Source organism: Oncorhynchus keta, chromosome 6, assembly GCF_023373465.1.
Source record: "Oncorhynchus keta strain PuntledgeMale-10-30-2019 chromosome 6, Oket_V2, whole genome shotgun sequence".
Lineage (NCBI taxonomy): Eukaryota > Metazoa > Chordata > Actinopteri > Salmoniformes > Salmonidae > Oncorhynchus > Oncorhynchus keta.
In genome coordinates, this window is record NC_068426.1 from 22,102,114 (window position 1) to 22,122,264 (window position 20,151).

The window sequence follows — 20,151 nt, forward strand, 5'->3', positions numbered from 1 at the left end:
ATGTCAGATAACAGGGTGATAATCATCTCCATTATGTCTATAGCTCCCAGACCCAATATCAGGCTTTCCCCCTATCCTACACCCTAATCTAATGTACCCTAATCCACCACTTCACCACAGAGCTAGCCTTCTATCACTAGTAACTACCCTTCTCCTATCGTCACTGGGTTTCTTCTTTCTTCTTCTGAGAAGTAACTAGTTGATGTTTTCTGTGTCCTCTCTCGGACACTCCCAAAGCCTTCCAGTGGCCTTTGGTTTTATATCCAGACAGTCAGCAGCAATCAGCCGTGGTAAGGATGTATTAGTATGCTCAGGGCTGACCGGGAGGTACTTGTCCCTCAGTGACAGAGGGGAGTTAGAGACTGTACAGTACTGTGCTGTAGAGTTTCGCTGTGTTAGGAGGACCTCCCCAGGCCTCAGGGCCGGAACCTAGGGACCTGTCTTCTACTGACACTAGTTGGGAACTGGGTCAGAGATAAAAAAAAATCGGAATTGTGCAACCCAGCAGCGTGGCTGGGCCAGCAGTGGGTCATGATTTAATCCAGCAGGGGATTCCAGGTTTATCAAATCTTGCAGGACACTGCTGTTTGTCCTACTACAGTATAGTAGATTTCGATGGAAGCCAAACTATCATTGTAAAATGTAATGATTCAACAAAACACCAAGGCTGGTTTTGAAGCAACTTTGCTAGGCAGATATCAGCTGGGTGGTAAGGGAGGGTGATGGTATGTGTGTGTGTGTGTGTGGTTAGTGTACCTCTACTTTCATCTTGACGTCCTCCCGCGTGGTGATGAGCTCATCCAGTGTCTTCTGAGCGGTTTCCATGTGGCTGCAGTACTGGCCGTAGATCAGCAACCTGCACACAACATTACATCACCACCATTATTCTCACTCATACGCTTTTATTACAAGCACATATTGTATTCTACTGTAGGGTTCCTGCAAAGGGTACACAATATCAACACAGTTCATCATAGACCAATATGCTTTTGACTCTAAGGACCAGTGTTTTAGGTAATAACACATTGGGCCTTTGCCACTAAGGAGGAATAAGACATGCTAACAGATATCAAATCATTACTACACTATTAAACAGTTCAGTGGGTGACCCATTCGCCACCATAGGGGGCAGATGTAAAAGTATTAATAGGAAAGTAATACATGAAGTGTAAAGCCAGGGCAATATTTTGAAGAATACACGAGTCTACCCAATAAGTCATAATTGTAGTTTAATTATCGTACACGAATGAAAGATAGTGATTCTAATGTATTGCTTTGAAGAGTTCTCTTCAGAAAGCGTGTTCATTTGGGCCAGTGAGGATATGAAGGGCACGTTCATTTGAATGGCATAATGGGCACCTGACACAGATCGCTTCATCCAGGAACGAGTCCAAAGTAATCTGGCCTAGAGGATGGCACCGCGCGTGGCACAGATTTCTCTATCTCCTTTTTCAAAGTAGGGCATTGGCACGACGGGCAGCGCCAAACCCCTCTGACGCTTTTGACAGTCTCTCTTAATTTGGAGCAGAGCTGCCATTTTTAAGGTCTAATCCCATTTAAGGTGTAATCATGTCCCTGACAGATCCTTGACAGTGACAAGAGGACTGCTACAGAGAGCTGGGAGACGTCTCCCATATTTTAAAACGAAGGTGGTTATCTTCTTCTTTCAATTCAACTACTACAGAATTTCACTAAACCTTTTAACTTAATCCTCAATTTACAGCATAAGCCACTAATAGCGTGCTTTGACAGTAGGAACTACCCTACCAACTTCCTTACACAAGCCTCTTACAGAAACAAACCGCCTAACTAAGCACCTGCAGATTGCACAAACCCCATTACAATGCCTACTAACTTATCCAACCTCTCCGTATCGCTTTCTACAATCACAAAATAACTAGATCCCCATGAGTAGGGATGAGTCATCCAGTGTCTGACTATCTGGCCGGCTCTCTCCATCCCTAAACCTCAGTAATGACTGGATGGTTGGAACTCAGGCCAAGCAACGTAGCTATGGCCACCCACTGTGAGGCTCCCTGCCTGGGCCTGGGTCAGAGACAGCGAGGCCTGGGGCTAACAAGGGCATGATTAGGGCCTGATCCACAACCAGGGAAACAGCTCAATAATGAGACAGCAGCCAGGCAGAGGCAGTTAGATTCAGCATCCTGAGGGTCCGGGGACAGGTGTCAGCCACACCCTCTAATGACACGTGTCACAGACCTAATTGAACATGAAGGTCTTAATTTACGAGGCCATTTCAGGAGCGTGATGTTGAAGGTAGAGGGACTGGTGGGGAAGGTGATATTGTGATGAGAGTGTGAAACAATGGATTACGGTTACATTAGACACACACTAAGACTAGACACAAGGTTTTGAATCCTTTTGAATATAAGAAGACAGACAGACAGACAGACAGACAGACAGACAGACAGACAGACAGACAGACAGACAGACAGATATAAAGAGAGACAGACAGCTATAAAGAGAGACAGACAGCTATAAAGAGAGACAGACAGACAGACAGACAGATATAAAGAGAGACAGACAGCTATAAAGAGAGACAGACAGCTATAAAGAGAGACAGACAGACAGACAGACAGACAGACAGACAGACAGACAGACAGACAGACAGACAGCTAAAAGAGAGACAGACAGCTATAAAGAGAGACAGACAGACAGACAGACAGACAGACAGACAGACAGACAGACAGACAGACATAAAGAGAGACAGACAGCTATAAAGAGAGACAGACAGCTATAAAGAGAGACAGACAGCTATAAAGAGAGACAGAAAGCAGGGGGGCGAGGGAGAAAGATACAGAGGGAAAACAGGAGACAGATGAAGAACCTGCACAAGAGAGGAAGAGCTCAGCTGGTCAGGGGTTAGGCAGCGTTCACAGTAGGGTTTCCTGTAGCCTGTGTAGTTTGTCTGGGACAGTGCCTCTGTGCCTGAGGGCCCACTTTCTGGAGCTCCTCCACCACCACTAAAAACACTCCAAAACCAGGCAGGAGAGGAGGCAAACATAGGCCATCCTAACAGAGATATTTGTCCCCTGCTCAGTGACAGGCCTCAACATGGGACACAGGGCCTGCTCCGACAATGACACAGCAGAGAGGACATGTCACAGTGCTAATGCTAATACTCACAGACCCCTCTAATAACAGGGTTTCTTGTTGCTCCAGCTCTAATGGAGAGTCACTGTCTTTGTTCTCCCAGAGACAGGCAGTGGAACAAAGGGGATGATTACACACACACACACACACAAACATACTGTTTGCACACACACAGACGACTGCAGACACACACAAAGCCATGTACACACAGAGACATAATTAGCCCCTGAGACACTGACAGGCACAGCCTCTTCTGATGTCTGGACACGTCTCACTGGGAGACATGTGCAGTTATGCTCCCTTAGAAACCAACAGGTACTACTTCTCTTTTCTCCTCCCCTTTAAAGTTCTATGTTTCATTCCTTTGCTCTATGAGTGAGTGAGTGACTCTCTCTCTCTCTCTCTCTCTCATAGGTGAATTGCACAAGCATATGAATCTGTGCAATTCTACTCTTAAGCTAACCCTAAAACGTCATTGAGTAGAGAAACTGATCCAGGAGTGGTGAGGATAACTCACAGCTGTCGCGACTGTTAAAACAATATGAACCACCACTGTATAAAGCAAACCTCAACACCACAGAAACACCATGGACTGTACAGACGACTGCTCATGGACACATTCCCTTCATTTACATCTCTCTCATACAAACTAACGCACTATTGGACGGAAATGAATGTAATGAGGGTTCTGTTAACCAAACGATGTTCTAATGGCCATACAGACTGGATGATGCTGATTCTATTTTCGACAGTCGACAGCATGGACCAAGGCCCCAAAGGGAATGAGCTCTCTATGATGTTCAAGCAGCACTTTCGTCTCCACGACGGCTTCTGCCAGGCCCTCGAAGAGCTTGACGTGTCATGGGTAAAAGGTGTTGAAGTGAAGCGGACAAAGTCCTGATTCACTTGGCCTCTGCCTCTTCTGTTGCCTGCCAGTCTCGGGGGCAGCAGCGCCTGTCAAGACGTGTCCTCGACTAAATGTCCTACTGCGATGTGACAACGGCAAGAACCAAACAGTCTAGGGTTGTATTCACATGGCCATAGTTAAGTAGAGTTCCAACTGCCTAAAGTACTAGAGGAGGGACAGGAGAGAGGGAGTGAAGGCGGTAAAAAACAGCTTGTTGTAGAAACAACCCCACAACGCCACAGTCGCTTTAGACTGAGGTCTCCCGTGGGAGAGAGGGAGATGTTCCTCAGTCAGTGCAGTGTAAGTGCCCTCTTTAAATTCCTCCTCTCTCCCTTCCGGTCAGTAATATCGCCCCTGCTGCAGCTACACAGTCTCTCATTATGGGAACGCCGTCGTGCACTTTATTTCAGAGAAAATACAATTTGGAGTTACTGCTCTCCCCTGCCTCTGTAGGGAGTCTGCAGTGGCATTGGGATACAGTGTCAGGCTGGCGACGAAATCTCACGGCAAATCAGAAGTGACAGGCTGCAGAGAGAGGTAATAATATTGTCTGACACGAAGCATTGGGACCTCCTCACCTCCGCTGAACAAATCCAGCACACAGCAAATGGAGGGGAAGGCTGGCGGCGCCCTCTGGTGAAACACTTCTCTGTTTGCCTCTAAGTACATATTACAGTGTTATCAGGGGTGCGGATTACTCCGGAAATGAGTTTGGGGTTTGGGAAAAGTGGCAAGCCACCAATGTAAGGTGTGGGAAGCCAACATGGGGAACACTTAAAAAAGTCGCCTGCCTTCCTCTAAACAGAACATTAAGCCCGTCACCAAGCCTTAGCACCTTTTAGAAAAGCTGCTATTAGCTGCAGTGCTGTGGAGAACATTGGCATTTTCATCATTCACTGGGCGCAGCAATGACAACTTGAAAAGCTTTTTATTCATTTCTCAAAGAGAAATGACAAATCTGGCCTATTGTTGCAAAGGTCACTGGGACTTAGAAGCGGAGATAACAACATTAATTAAACGAAGCTGGGCCCTTAGAACCAATCGACAAGGGGCTTTTATGAGAATGGATCCATCTGAGTGGTGCCAAATCCCCGGTTCTCCAGGCTCTGTTACCGGGTAGAGAGCCAGCCACTCATAGTGAAACGACAGGAGTTTGTCTGTCAATCATCTCCTGAATACCAAAGGCAGCTGATGCACGGCTCAGCACAGCACCAATCAAATGAATAAATGACCCAAAATACCCTCCTGTTCCACATTCAGTAGAATGTCACAGAAGGTAAATATTAACATTCCCTGTCGTTGACATCTTTCAATTCTCTGGTGATGGGAGGGCCGGAGGAAAGAGCTGTTTAGCCTGTTGCTAAACAGCATCAGCTCCTAGTTATGGCCCACGGTCAAATTATGGGCCACCGCTTGGTCTGCCAGCTGATGCTACTTAAAGCCAGGCTTCCACATTACTATGCTGTGTAGGAAGTTCAACCTTCTACAAGTCACAACTCTAATCCTACACAGCATAGTAATGTGGAAGCCTGGCCTTAAGTAGCATCAGCTGGCAGACCAAGCAGTGGCCCATAGTTAGACCGTGGGCCATAACTAGGAGCTGTGTAGTGAGCTAAAAGTGTAGTATTTCAGTAATGTATTAGTGAAGAGCTTACATCACAGGCCTGGTTTAGCATAGCGTGAGAGAGTTGAGCTCTCCGGACAGCTCAATCAGATCAGCAGTGTCAGCAAGATGGGGAGGAGGAGTTTGTGCTTGGGGAGGTAGTGAGGGAGCGAGGTGTGATTGGGATAGAGTGTGTCGTTGCCGTCACGCTAGCTCTGTTGTGATGCAGCTCTCCAAGCTCCCCGAGCAGCCGTGCAATGAGATAATTACCTACACAATCTGACAAACTGAAACTCTACAAATCCATTGCTGTCTGTTTGGGATGGGAGGATGGCGGCAAGCATACAGTACATTGCCCTTACCAGGTGTTTACTGCAATCAGATCACCATCCACAGTGTACACACAAACATGCTCATTCACACAGGCACACACACACACACACACACATATATACTTTCCGCGGTTTGGCTCAGCTCCATGTGAATGTCCCAGAATAAGTCTGGATCAGGACTAACATTCCTGGAGGGCTGTCATGGCGACATCCCGTCATTACCAGAGCCATTATTACAATTACCTAGTGAGCAGCGCAGCGGGAATCACAACAGCACTCCACCATTTGCATGCAAATCATCATCCACAGTACTGTACTGCAGCTGGAGTGTTCTAGAGCTCCGACTGCCTCCTCTTCTATCCACTGTGTTTCATGAAGATAGTAGAAGACAGGAATCCATGTCAACAGTATATACGCCCTACACAGAACGCAGTACATGTAGAGGCTGCTCTCCTCCTAACTAGGTTATTTTCTTTATTATAGTGTTACAGACCCAGTCAGCTATTTGTTACGTGCGTTTTAAATGAATTGACTTATTCCGTTGAAACTAACCCCATTTAGCCGGTCTTATCAGGAAATCGTGCATCTAAATCCAACTGCATGTAGGGCAGCACAGGGAATACTGATCACACACACACACACACAAACCTCCTTGAGGTTACTAACCTTTCCTTGAAGTCTATGAAGATCTTCCCCAGACCGTTGCCTCCGCTCACCATGTTGAGGTCGATGGCCCTCAGCAGAGCAAAGTGGACCTTAATCACATCCTGTATGGGGTACAGGACAACCACACGTCTTAACACAACCTCTACCATCAACACTGACACAAGGATCACTCTCATCATCACCAGCGTGTACTCACCTCCAGATTTACAAAGATGGCCCCCATGTCTTGTGGACTTAGAACTTGCTTCAGGGGAATCATATAATTCTGTACAAAACCAAAACAGCAGTAGTGAAATTAAAATACACAGGTAATTTGACCACGCAGTTGTTGCCGAGAATTTTCCTGCACCGCAGGAAATGCAGATCTTATCTTTATGATTTACATAAATCAACTGGAAAATGCACTCTAACACACGGTTACATGAACCGTATTGCACTCTTCATGTAGCCTACTTTCAGCCAGCTAATAGCCCAACCACCGATCAATCGACATTATGGACTAAACGGTCAATTATTTTACGGTGATAATATCGGTCAAATTAAGATCCTACATCTGTACAGTAGAACTGTGCTTGACTCAAGCCGTTGGTATTGTAGATACATCGGTGGTAGTGTAAAGGTGTGACTAAAACACTCGTTCAATTCAATGGCATGCGCTAGGCACCAAGGAAAACAAGTCTCAAAACAGGCTTCGCCAGAACGTGGTACTTTTCGGTGTTGCTAGCCAAATCCCTCTCTCAGACACACGGACGCGTGCGAGCCGTCCGTTGAGTGCCCATGACATGCTGGGAAAGTCGAAAACTGACTGTGTTTGCTAAACCGATGTCTACTGGGGCACACTTTCCCTGTTGTTTGACTAACGTCATTGTATGCTTGTCACATTACATCATCTTAATGATAACAAATAGATCTATTAAAATGCAATGAAGAGATGACAGCTTTATTAACCCCAACTCAATCAAGCCAAAACAAGTCCTCTGATTATAACAAGGTGATTCTGGTTTAATTGGCTCAGCAAACACAAACACACCTTTAGTCTAATGGAACCAGTGGATATTATTGACAAGAATATATTTCTCATCATGGAGAAGCTGCTGTTTTATCCACTGATCTAAACATCATTTGCAACCTTGGGAGAACTGTGTGTGTTTGTGTGTGGGCGCGAGTGTATCTCCATAGAGCCCTGGGGATCGGTCTCTTCCCATGGGACCGTGCCAATAATAAGCCCATCGACCTGCTCCACTGACATTTGTTCTCTCCAATGAACCTGCCAATCGCTGACATTTCCACACCGTCTGTGTGTTTGACACAGGAGACGTGACAAAACATACCTACTCGAGCAGAAAGCTACAACCAACACTGATAGCCACCCACCCACCCACCACACACACACACACACACACACACACACACACACACACACACACACACACACACACACACACACACACACACACACACACACACACACACACACACACACACACACACACACACACACACACACTTCTCCCCACCTCCGTCCCTCACCCACCTTCTCAATGTCCTCCAGCGTCTTGTAGTACTTGGCCTCAGTCTCCTGGATCTCCACTAAGCAGCAGTTTCTCTTGTCGTCTTCTGTCATGCCCATTTTCTGTGGAGGTATTTAACGGCAGGAGAACTGATGCTGGGCTGTCATTTTGTCATTGTATGACACGTCACTGACAATGTCGTTCATGTGGCTAATTGTCTAATGATGGGTCTCAAATGCATGGGGCTGCTAATTTAGTCATGCTCTGACAAGGTCTTTATTACAAATCATATTGTACTGTCCACCTCCTGTATACACTGTTTACCATTATATACAATGTACAATTACTCATCATCCAAATGGACTTCAACATCTGCCGAATTCACGAGGTAACAAGGACACGCGAAGGACGCAATGTATTTCCCCTTGGAGTTTCAGCTGCCAATAGGGAGTTGTGAAACAGAACAGAGCCCGCCACCCCCAGAAGCCCCGCAGGACTGCATTCAAACCCCTCAATGGGAATTTGATGGGCATTTTTAATGAAATGATCCCAACTCTCCCTCCTCACTGCACTCCTACATGATCCAATAGAATATGATACTTCTGATGAACTGTAATTGCTGGGACCAGGTTGTGAAACGCGAGCCGATTGGCCGTGTTGTGGGAAAGCGGTGACATAAACACTGGACCCGGGGCCTTTGTATGAGTTGACTGCTGGCTGGCTGGCTTGCTCATGGCCAAGTGCTAATGAACATCTGTGTATGTAGCTCTGTATCAGGGGAACATCTGGGGCCAGCCACAGAGCAGAGGAGAGCAGAGACAAGCCGGGGAGCGTGGAACGGCCAAAGGCAAATGCAGCCGCCCGCCACATCCAAACTTATTTAGCCACGCAAACAGGCCCGCCATTAGGGAAAGGAGGAGAACGAGGACAGGGAAAACAATCAGAGGAACACAGAGCATTACTCATAGGGCCTATGGTTGGGGGGGGGGGGCATCTCATGAGGCCTACGGCTGGGGGGTGGCGGGGAGAGGAGTGGGGAGGCTGGCTAGCCTAACAGTATCAGATCGGTGAATCACAACGCAATGAAAAACTGAGAGACATTTGAAAAATATATATAAATACAAAACATCTGTGAATAATAATACGTGCAAAAATCTGTGACATCGTCTCCACCTCAATTGTCTGTCAACAGTCCTGGTTGTTGTGTTGAGAGGAGTATGTTCTGATAATACAATAGGGGGATAATCAAGTCAAACCACAGCCAATTAGAGACTCCCAGGCCCAGATCCAGCTGGGTAATAGAAAACAACCACCCAACCAGGGATCACCGCTACAGAGCTGCCATAGGAACTGATGACAGCAGCGTTTTATTGAGAGTCTGCATCGGGGTTTTGATCTGGCATGTGGCGGCTTTTGATGATGTCATACAGAGAGACTGTCATGTTGTTGACGGTGATATGTTGACGTCACACTGAGTCACACACACATAAGGGGCAGATAGGGTTTCCCTTGACATGTGCTGTGCTGTAGGTCATTGATCTGAGGGGAAGGGGGTTGTGGGACACGTCCGTCTCAGACAGACTGTTGAATAGAGCCGGATGACAGATCGGTGAGTCAGGGCACTTACCTGCATGTATCTGATCTGCAGCGTCAGGAAGGGAAAACACAGCAGATGAGCAGGGCAGAACACACACCGACAGATACATGGCATCATAGGTCAGAGAGGTCACACACACACAGAGACAGACACACCCATGCACACGGATAAAGAGACACGCAGAGAATGACATAAACACAAGCCAACACAAAGCTCTCACCATGGGTTGTCGTACTTCCACCTTGATGATGTCCTCGTAGATGTCATCTCCATCGTCCTCACAGGGAACACAGTCGTAGATGTCATCCTCCCCCACGTCATGCTCACTGGGGAACACACACACACACACACACAGTCAGTTATCCAATTTCAATTTCTTTTGAAAGGGTAGGCACTTAACACTGAAGGTTAACCACAACATTGAAATCAGATATGGCACTTGACACTTAGTTGAGTGCTAAAGTAACTGTTGGTTCCCATTAGCCATCATCAGCAGTGTTGAGGAGTCAGGCAGTCAGGCCACAGTGGTGGTCTATGTCTGTTTCAACCACACTTCACACTGAGGACTCTTCACAACTACTCCACAAACATGCCTCTCTACCGTACCAAGCCTCTTACTATCAGAGGTTGAGGGATGGCCCAGTAGATGACAATGAGGTGAGATTCCATTAAGGGCTGAAACAGTACAGATCATGGCCAACAACAGAAAAACATGAGTTGAAAAGCATTTCTGTGCATTAACTATGGGGGGAATTGTGTTAATTAACTATGGGGGGGCGTTGTGTTCATTAACTATGGGGGGAATTGTGTTCATTAACTATGGGGGATGTGTTCATTAACTATGGGGGAATTGTGTTCATTAACTATGGGGGAATTTTGTGTTCATTAACTATGGGGGAGTTGTGTTCATTAACTATGGGGGAATTGTGTTCATTAACTATGGGGGGTTGTGTTCATTAACTATGGGGGAGATGTGTTCATTAACTATGGGGGTTGTGTTCAATTAACTATGGGGGTTGTGTTCATTAACTATGGGGGTTGTGTTCAATACCTATGGGGGGAATTGTGTTCATTAACTATGGGGGGGTTGTGTTCATTAACTATGGGGAGATGTGTTCATTAACTATGGGGGAGATGTGTTCATTAAATATGGGGGGGTTGTGTTCATTAACTATGGGGGAGTTGTGTTCATTAACTATGGGGGGGTTGTGTTCATTAACTATGGGGGAGATGTGTTCATTAACTATGGGGGGGTGTGTCATTAACTATGGGGGAGTTGTGTGCATTAACTATGGGGGTTGTGTTCATTAACTATGGGGGGTTGTGTTCATTAACTATGGGGGGATGTGTTCATTAACTATGGGGGGAGGGTTGTGTGCATTAACTATGGGGGGGAGGTTGTGTGCATTAACTACGGGGGGGTTGTGTGCATTAACTATGGGGGAGTTGTGTTCATAAACTATGGGGGGGTTGTGTGCATTAACTATGGGGGGTTGTGTGCATTAACTATGGGGGTTGTGTTTATTAACTATTTGGGGAGGTTGTGTTCATTAACTATGGGGGAGGGTTGTGTGCATTAACTATGGGGGGTTGTGTTCATTAACTACTGGGGGTTGTGTGCATTAACTATGGGGGAGTTGTGTTCATTAACTATGGGGGGTTGTGTTCATTAACTATGGGGGTTGTGTTCATTAACTATGGGGGTTGTGTTCATTAACTATGGGGGAGGTTGTGTTCATTAACTATGGGGGAGGGTTGTGTGCATTATCTATGGGGGAGGTTGTGTTCATTAACTATGGGGGGGTTGTGTTCATTAACTATGGGGGGTTGTGTTCATTAACTATGGGGGTTGTGTTCATTAACTATGGGGGAGTTGTTTCATTAACTATGGGGGGGGGGGTTGTGTTCATTAACTATGGGGGTTGTGTTCATTAACTATGGGGGGTTGTGTTCATTAACTATGGGGGTTGTGTTCATTAACTATGGGGGGTTGTGTGCATTAACTATGGGGGTTGTGTTCATTAACTATGGGGGTTGTTTCATTAACTATGGGGGTTGTGTGCATTAACTATGGGGGGGTTGTGTTCATTAACTATGGGGGGTTGTGTTCATTAACTATGGGGGGTTGTGTTCATTAACTATGGGGGGGTTGTGTTCATTAACTATGGGGGGGTTGTGTTCATTAACTATGGGGGGGTTGTGTTCATTAACTATGGGGGGGGTTGTGTTCATTAACTATGGGGGGGTTGTGTTCATTAACTATGGGGGGGTTGTGTTCATTAACTATGGGGGGATTGTGTTCATTAACTATGGGGGATGTGTTTATTAACTATGGGGGAGATGTGTTCATTAACTATGGGGGTTGTGTTCATTAACTATGATGTGTTCAATAATTATGCGGGGGTTGTGTTCATTAACTATGGGGGTTGTGTTCATTAACTATGGGGGGTTGTGTTCATTAACTATGGGGGGGTTGTGTTCATTAACTATGGGGGTTGTGTTCATTAACTATGGGGGGTTGTGTGCATTAACTATGGGGGTTGTGTTCATTAACTATGGGGGAGGGTTGTGTGCATTAACTGTGGGGGGTTGTGTTCATTAACTATGGGGGTTGTGTTCATTAACTATGGGGGTTGTGTTCATTAACTATGGGGGGTTGTGTTCATTAACTATGGGGGGGTTGTATTCATTAACTCTGGGGGAGGGTTGTGTGCATTAACTATGGGGGTTGTGTTCATTAACTATGGGGGAGGTTGTGTGCATTAACTATGCAGGGGTTGTGTTCATTAACTATGGGGGGACTGTGTTCATTAACTATGGGGGATGTGTTTATTAACTATGGGGGAGATGTGTTCATTAACTCTGGGGGGGGGTTGTGTGCATTAACTATGGGGGAGGTTGTGTTCATTAACTATGGGGAGGTTGTGTGCATTGACTATTAGGGAGTTGTGTTCATTAACTATGGGGGTTATGTTCATTAACTATGGGGGAGTTGTGTGCATTAACTATGGGGGGAGGGGTTGTGTGCATTAACTATGGGGGTTGTGTTCATTAACTATGGGGGTTGTGTTCATTAACTATGGGGGCTTGTGTTCATTAACTATGGGGGGTTGTGTTCATTAACTATGGGGGTGTTGTGTTCATTAACTATGGGGGTTGTGTTCATTAACTATGGGGGATTGTGTTCATTAACTATGGGGGGGGTTGTGTTCATTAACTATGGGGGAGGGTTGTGTTCATTAACTATGGGGGAGTTGTGTTATTAACTATGGGGGTTGTGTTCATTAACTATGGGGGTTGTGTTCATTAACTATGGGGGTTTGTGTTCATTAACTATGGGGGAGTTGTGTTTATTAACTATGGGGGAGGTTGTGTTCATTAACTATGGGGGATGTTGTGTTCATTAACTATGGGGGGTTGTGTTCATTAACTATGGGGGGTTGTGTTCATTAACTATGGGGGTTGTGTTCATTAACTATGGGGGTTGTGTGCATTAACTATGGGGGTTGTGTTCATTAACTATGGGGGGGAGTTGTGTTCATTAACTATGGGGGTTGTGTTCATTAACTATGGGGGTTGTGTTCATTAACTATGGGGGGTTGTGTTCATTAACTATGGGGGGTTGTGTTCATTAACTATGGGGGAGTTGTGTTCCCCCATGGGGGGAGTTAACATTAACTATGGGGGTTGTGATTAACTATGGGGGGGTTGTGTTTATTAACTATGGGGGAGTTGTGTTCATTAACTATGGGGGGGTTGTGTTCATTAACTATGGGGGAGTTGTGTTCATTAACTATGGGGGGTTGTGTTCATTAACTATGGGGGTTGTGTGTTAACTATGGGGGTTGTGTTCATTAACTATGGGGGTTGTGTTCATTAACTATGGGGGAGTTGTGTTCATTAACTATGGGGGGGTTGTGTTCATTAACTATGGGGGGGTTGTGTTCATTAACTATGGGGGGGTTGTGTTCATTAACTATGGGGGGGTTGTGTTCATTAACTATGGGGGGGTTGTGTTCATTAACTATGGGGGGGTTGTGTTCATTAACTATGGGGGGGTTGTGTTCATTAACTATGGGGGGTTGTGTTCATTAACTATGGGGGGGTTGTGTTCATTAACTATGGGGGGGTTGTGTTCATTAACTATGGGGGGGTTGTGTTCATTAACTATGGGGTGGGGGTTGTGTTCATTAACTATGGGGGGTTGTGTTCATTAACTATGGGGGTTGTGTTCATTAACTATGGGGGTTGTGTTCATTAACTATGGGGGTTGTGTTCATTAACTATGGGGGGTGGGGGGGAGTTGTGTTCATTAACTATGGGGGGAGGTTGTGTTCATTAACTATGGTGGGGTTGTGTTCATTGACTATGGGGGTGGGGGTTATGTTCATTAACTATGGGGGTGTTGTGTGCATTAACTATGGGGGGTGTTGTGTTCATTAACTATGGGGGAGTTGTGTTCATTAACTATTGTTCATTAACTATGGGGGGGAGGTTGTGTTCATTAACTATGGGGGGGTTGTGTTCATTAACTATGGGGGGGTTGTGTTCATTAACTATGGGGGGGTTGTGTTCATTAACTATGGGGGGGTTGTGTTCATTAACTATGGGGGGGTTGTGTTCATTAACTATGGGGGAGTTGTGTTCATTAACTATGGGGGAGGTTGTGTTCATTAACTATGGGGGGTTGTGTTCATTAACTATGGGGGGGTGGTGTTCATTAACTATGGGGGGAGTTGTGTTCATTAACTATGGGGGATTGTGTTCATTAACTATGGGGGGGTTGTGTTCATTAACTATGGGGGAGTTGTGTTCATTAACTATGGGGAGGTTGTGTTCATTAACTATGGGGGTTGTGTTCATCAACTATGGGGTTGGGGGTTCATGTGTAAGTGCCATTTAGCAGACAGCCTTATCCAAGAAACCTACAGTCATTCATGCATTACATATGTGTGGTTCCGGGAATCAAACTCATTACACTGGCGTTACAAGCGACATGCTCTACCAACTGAGCTTCAAAGGACCCGTGTGTGTGTGTGTGTGTGTGTGTGTGTGTGTGTGTGTGTGTGTGTGTGTGTGTGTGTGTGTGTGTGTGTGTGTGTGTGTGTGTTTATGTAAGTGTGAAACAGAAGGGACCCAGTGACCTCCCTCGAAGCTTCAGCGAACATTCAAGAATGGAGACGAGATCAAATCAGCACCCGGCGAGGAGACACCCGGTTCCACGTGTGCCCCCTCACCCCAGTGACAGCATCAGTGGCATCCATCAGCCCACACTCAGCCATCGTCCTCTGGGGCACACACAGTCTCGTCTCAGCCTCGACCATCTTAAACCAGCCTGACAACCACACAAGGTGTCCTTCCCTTCCCATGACTAAAGCACTTCTCCCTCAGACGGGAACAGTCAGGAAAACACAGGAACACATATGCTGTGCTGGTTCTATGGTTTCATAGCCATGACGGGTTCCACCAGCACAGGCAGACGGCTCACCTTAGACCACCACAGAGAGCTCCCTCAAACCACCCTCCCCCTCACTTTCGCTCCCTCTCTCTCTGTTTTAGCCACATCTGAAGCCTCTGTCGAACATCAAAACACCATTCTATGCCAATTCTCGCCTCCAGGAAACACGGAAATCCTGAAAGGCTCAAAGCTGTTTCTTCCCTTCAGCTATTTTCTGAGGACAAAAGATAACAGAAAGCAAAGTGAATTGCACGCATGCTCCAGGCATTGTAGGAATGTGGTTAGTTTGACTGTTAAATACAGCATAACAGAGGGAATAAAAGGCAGTGGTCTCATGAATATGTTTTTCCATTGAAACTCATTAGTTCCACAACATTTCTGGAGTTGTCTACCTACTATACTGTATATATAATAACACCCAGACGTGTTCCTCTGTGACCTGGAGGATAATGGAAAGTGGGGAGACAGTTTCTATTGGTTTTGGACCATACTGACTGAATTACCATTAATTAGTAGAGATGCCAGCATTGCACATGCTCTGACTGTGTGTGTGTGTGTGTGTGTGTGTGTGTGTGTGTGTGTGTGTGTGTGTGTGTGTGTGTGTGTGTGTGTGTGTGTGTGTGTGTGTGTGTGTGTGTGTGTGTGTGTGTGTGTGTGTGTGTGTGTATATACAGGCTGGCTGAGACTGTGGTGCAGTGTGACCTCCAGGCTCTCCCTTCTAGAACTCCTCCCCCTCTTACCATCCCTAGAACTCCTCCCCGTCTTACTGTACATCCCTAGAACTCCTCCCCATCTTACTGTACATCCCTAGAACTCCCCCCTCTTACTGTACATCCCTAGAACTCCTCCCCCTCTTACTGTACATCCCTAGAACCCTCCCCTCTTACTGTACATCCCTAGAACTCCTCCCCCCTCTTACTGTACATCCCTAGAACTCCTCCCCTCTTACTGTACATCACTAGAACCCCTCCCCTCTTACTGTACATCCCTAGAACTCCTCCCCCTCTTACTGTACATCCCTAGAACTCCTCCCCCTCTTACTGTACATCCCTAGAACTCCTCCCCATCTTACTGTACATCCCTAGAACTCCCCCTCTTACTGTACATCCCTAGAACTCCTCCCCTCTTACTGTACATCCCTAGAACTCCTCCCTCTCTTACTGTACATCCCTAGAACTCCTCCCCTCTTACTGTACATCCCTAGAACTCCTCCCCTCTTACTGTACATCCCTAGAACTCCTCCCCTCTTACTGTACATCCCTAGAACTCCTCCCCCTCTTACTGTACATCCCTAGAACTCCTCCCCCTCTTACTGTACATCCCTAGAACTCCTCCCCTCTTACTGTACATCCCTAGAACTCCTCCCCTCTTACTGTACATCCCTAGAACTCCTCCCCTCTTACTGTACATCCCTAGAACTCCTCCCCTCTTACTGTACATCCCTAGAACTTCTCCCCTCTTACTGTACATCCCTAGAACTCCTCCCCTCTTACTGTACATCCCTAGAACTCCTCCCCCTCTTACTGTACATCCCTAGAACTCCTCCCCCTCTTACTGTACATCACTAAATGTGCACTGCCACTTACAACTCAATGACATCCTTTGCCCCTAGAAAAGTCGTAATCAATGTTTCAATCTTCTCATTTTCATTCTAGTGACATGTATAGGTCACTCAGTTTGGAGCGTTTCCATATTACCATACTACCACAGTAGAACAGTCTTTTCCATGTTACCATACTACCACAGTAGAACAGTCTTTTCCATATTACCATATTACCACAGTAGAACAGTCTTTTCCATATTACCATATTACCACAGTAGAACAGTCTTTTCCATATTACCATACTACCACAGTAGAACAGTCTTTTCCATATTACCATACTACCACAGTAGAACAGTCTTTTCCATGTTACCATACTACCACAGTAGAACAGTCTTTTCCATATTACCATACTACCACAGTAGAACAGTCTTTTCCATATTACCATACTACCACAGTAGAACAGTCTTTTCCATATTACCATACTACCACAGTAGAACAGTCTTTTCCATATTACCATACTACCACAGTAGAACAGTCTTTTCCATATTACCATACTACCACAGTAGAACAGTCTTTTCCATGTTACCATACTACCACAGTAGAACAGTCTTTTCCATATTACCATATTACCACAGTAGAACAGTCTTTTCCATGTTACCATACTACCACAGTAGAACAGTCTTTTCCATGTTACCATACTACCACAGTAGAACAGTCTTTTCCATATTACCATATTACCACAGTAGAACAGTCTTTTCCATGTTACCATACTACCACAGTAGAACAGTCTTTTCCATGTTACCATACTACCACAGTAGAACAGTCTTTTCCATATTACCATACTACCACAGTAGAACAGTCTTTTCCATATTACCATACTACCACAGTAGAACAGTCTTTTCCATATTACCATATTACCACAGTAGAACAGTCTTTTCCATGTTACCATACTACCACAGTAGAACAGTCTTTTCCATGTTACCATACTACCACAGTAGAACAGTCTTTTCCATATTACCATATTACCACAGTAGAACAGTCTTTTCCATGTTACCATACTACCACAGTAGAACAGTCTTTTCCATATTACCATACTACCACAGTAGAACAGTCTTTTCCATGTTACCATACTACCACAGTAGAACAGTCTTTTCCATATTACCATACTACCACAGTAGAACAGTCTTTTCCATATTACCATATTACCACAGTAGAACAGTCTTTTCCATATTACCATACTACCACAGTAGAACAGTCTTTTCCATGTTACCATACTACCACAGTAGAACAGTCTTTTCCATGTTACCATACTACCACAGTAGAACAGTCTTTTCCATATTACCATACTACCACAGTAGAACAGTCTTTTCCATATTACCATACTACCACAGTAGAACAGTCTTTTCCATATTACCATATTACCACAGTAGAACAGTCTTTTCCATATTACCATACTACCACAGTAGAACAGTCTTTTCCATATTACCATACTACCACAGTAGAACAGTCTTTTCCATATTACCATACTACCACAGTAGAACAGTCTTTTCCATATTACCATATTACCACAGTAGAACAGTCTTTTCCATGTTACCATACTACCACAGTAGAACAGTCTTTTCCATATTACCATACTACCACAGTAGAACAGTCTTTTCCATGTTACCATACTACCACAGTAGAACAGTCTTTTCCATATTACCATACTACCACAGTAGAACAGTCTTTTCCATATTACCATACTACCACAGTAGAACAGTATTTTCCATATTACCATACTACCACAGTAGAACAGTCTTTTCCATATTACCATATTACCACAGTAGAACAGCCTTTTCCATGTTACCATACTACCACAGTAGAACAGTATTTTCCATATTACCATACTACCACAGTAGAACAGTCTTTTCCATATTACCATACTACCACAGTAGAACAGTCTTTTTCATAGTACCATATTACCACAGTAGAACAGTCTTTTCCATATTACCATATTACCACAGTAGAACAGTCTTTTCCATATTACCATACTACCACAGTAGAACAGTCTTTTCCATATTACCATATTACCACAGTAGAACAGTCTTTTCCATATTACCATATTACCACAGTAGAACAGTCTTTTCATATTACCATATTACCACAGTAGAACAGTCTTTTCCATATTACCATATTACCACAGTAGAACAGCCTTTTCCATATTACCATACTACCACAGTAGAACAGTCTTTTTCATATTACCATACTACCACAGTAGAACAGTCTTTTCCATATTACCACAGTAGAACAGTCTTTTCCATATTACCATATTACCACAGTAGAACAGTCTTTTCCATATTACCATATTACCACAGTAGAACAGTCTTTTCCATATTACCACAGTAGAACAGTCTTTTTCATATTACCATAGTAGAACAGTCTTTTCCATATTACCATATTACCACAGTAGAACAGTCTTTTCCATATTACCATATTACCACAGTAGAACAGCCTTTTCCATATTACCATACTACCACAGTAGAACAGTCTTTTTCATATTACCATACTACCACAGTAGAACAGTCTTTTCCATATTACCACAGTAGAACAGTCTTTTCCATATTACCATATTACCACAGTAGAACAGTCTTTTCCATATTACGATATTACCACAGTAGAACAGTCTTTTCCATATTACCACAGTAGAACAGTCTTTTTCATATTACCATACCACCACAGTAGAACTCTTCTTCACACTCCCAACATCTAGTTATATTGTCAGGATTGTGAGAGTTAATATTGCTATCAAACAGTTATATTTTGTATTCCAAGGTGAGAGTGAATTCTTACCTTGTTGCTCTGAAAAGGTTAATAGCAAACAAAGACGTCTCTCCTATACTCTGGAATTAATAGCATATGACAAAAATGTAATCTCATGTGATGCATTGTGGGCTTGGTTACCTCTGACTTCCCTCATTTCCCACCTGACGGTAACGTGTTACCTTCGTGGCTGGCTGAATAGAGAAAACAGAGTATAAAAAGAGAAGAAAAATAAGGAACGTGACTACCTCAATCTAATATTCACGATGGTCCTTCTCCTTGTGTGGGACTGGATTGAACTTTTAATTGAGGTGATGTGGTGTCACTCTCAGTGATGTGATTCCTGTTCCATCATCAGGAGGATGTGACTGCATACAGAGAGGAATTCTGGGACAGCACACTACTGCCATGTCTGAGCTACCCATCCCAGAGTGCATTCTGTTCTGAAGGCACTCATGACCCCACAGAGATACGTGTCGAGGGAGTGGGCAATGTTTTGGAAGAAATCCCATTCTTGCCCAGAACCCTAAAGACAGGCATTAGCTGAATGATGGTTAGTGCAGTGATCTGTCTATGAACTGTACGGGATGTTGTGAGGAGGAACAAGAGGAACGAGCTCCT

At 44.8% G+C, this 20,151-nt stretch overlaps 1 protein-coding gene across 16 annotated transcripts in view; it reads right to left on the reverse strand.

Annotated features, from left to right (window-relative positions):
• Positions 1-20,151, reverse strand: part of LOC118384852 (guanine nucleotide exchange factor VAV2-like) — a 250,935-nt gene that overhangs the window by 31,236 nt on the left and 199,548 nt on the right. For all 16 annotated transcript variants that reach the window (XM_052521125.1, XM_052521123.1, XM_052521124.1 and 13 more), the window contains exons 5-9: positions 9,951-10,056; positions 8,157-8,255; positions 6,819-6,887; positions 6,623-6,723; positions 757-856 (exon numbers count right to left, since the gene is read on the reverse strand). In XM_052521125.1, coding sequence (XP_052377085.1) covers positions 757-856; positions 6,623-6,723; positions 6,819-6,887; positions 8,157-8,255; positions 9,951-10,056 — 475 coding nt within the window. The remainder of the gene's footprint in view (positions 1-756; positions 857-6,622; positions 6,724-6,818; positions 6,888-8,156; positions 8,256-9,950; positions 10,057-20,151) is intronic.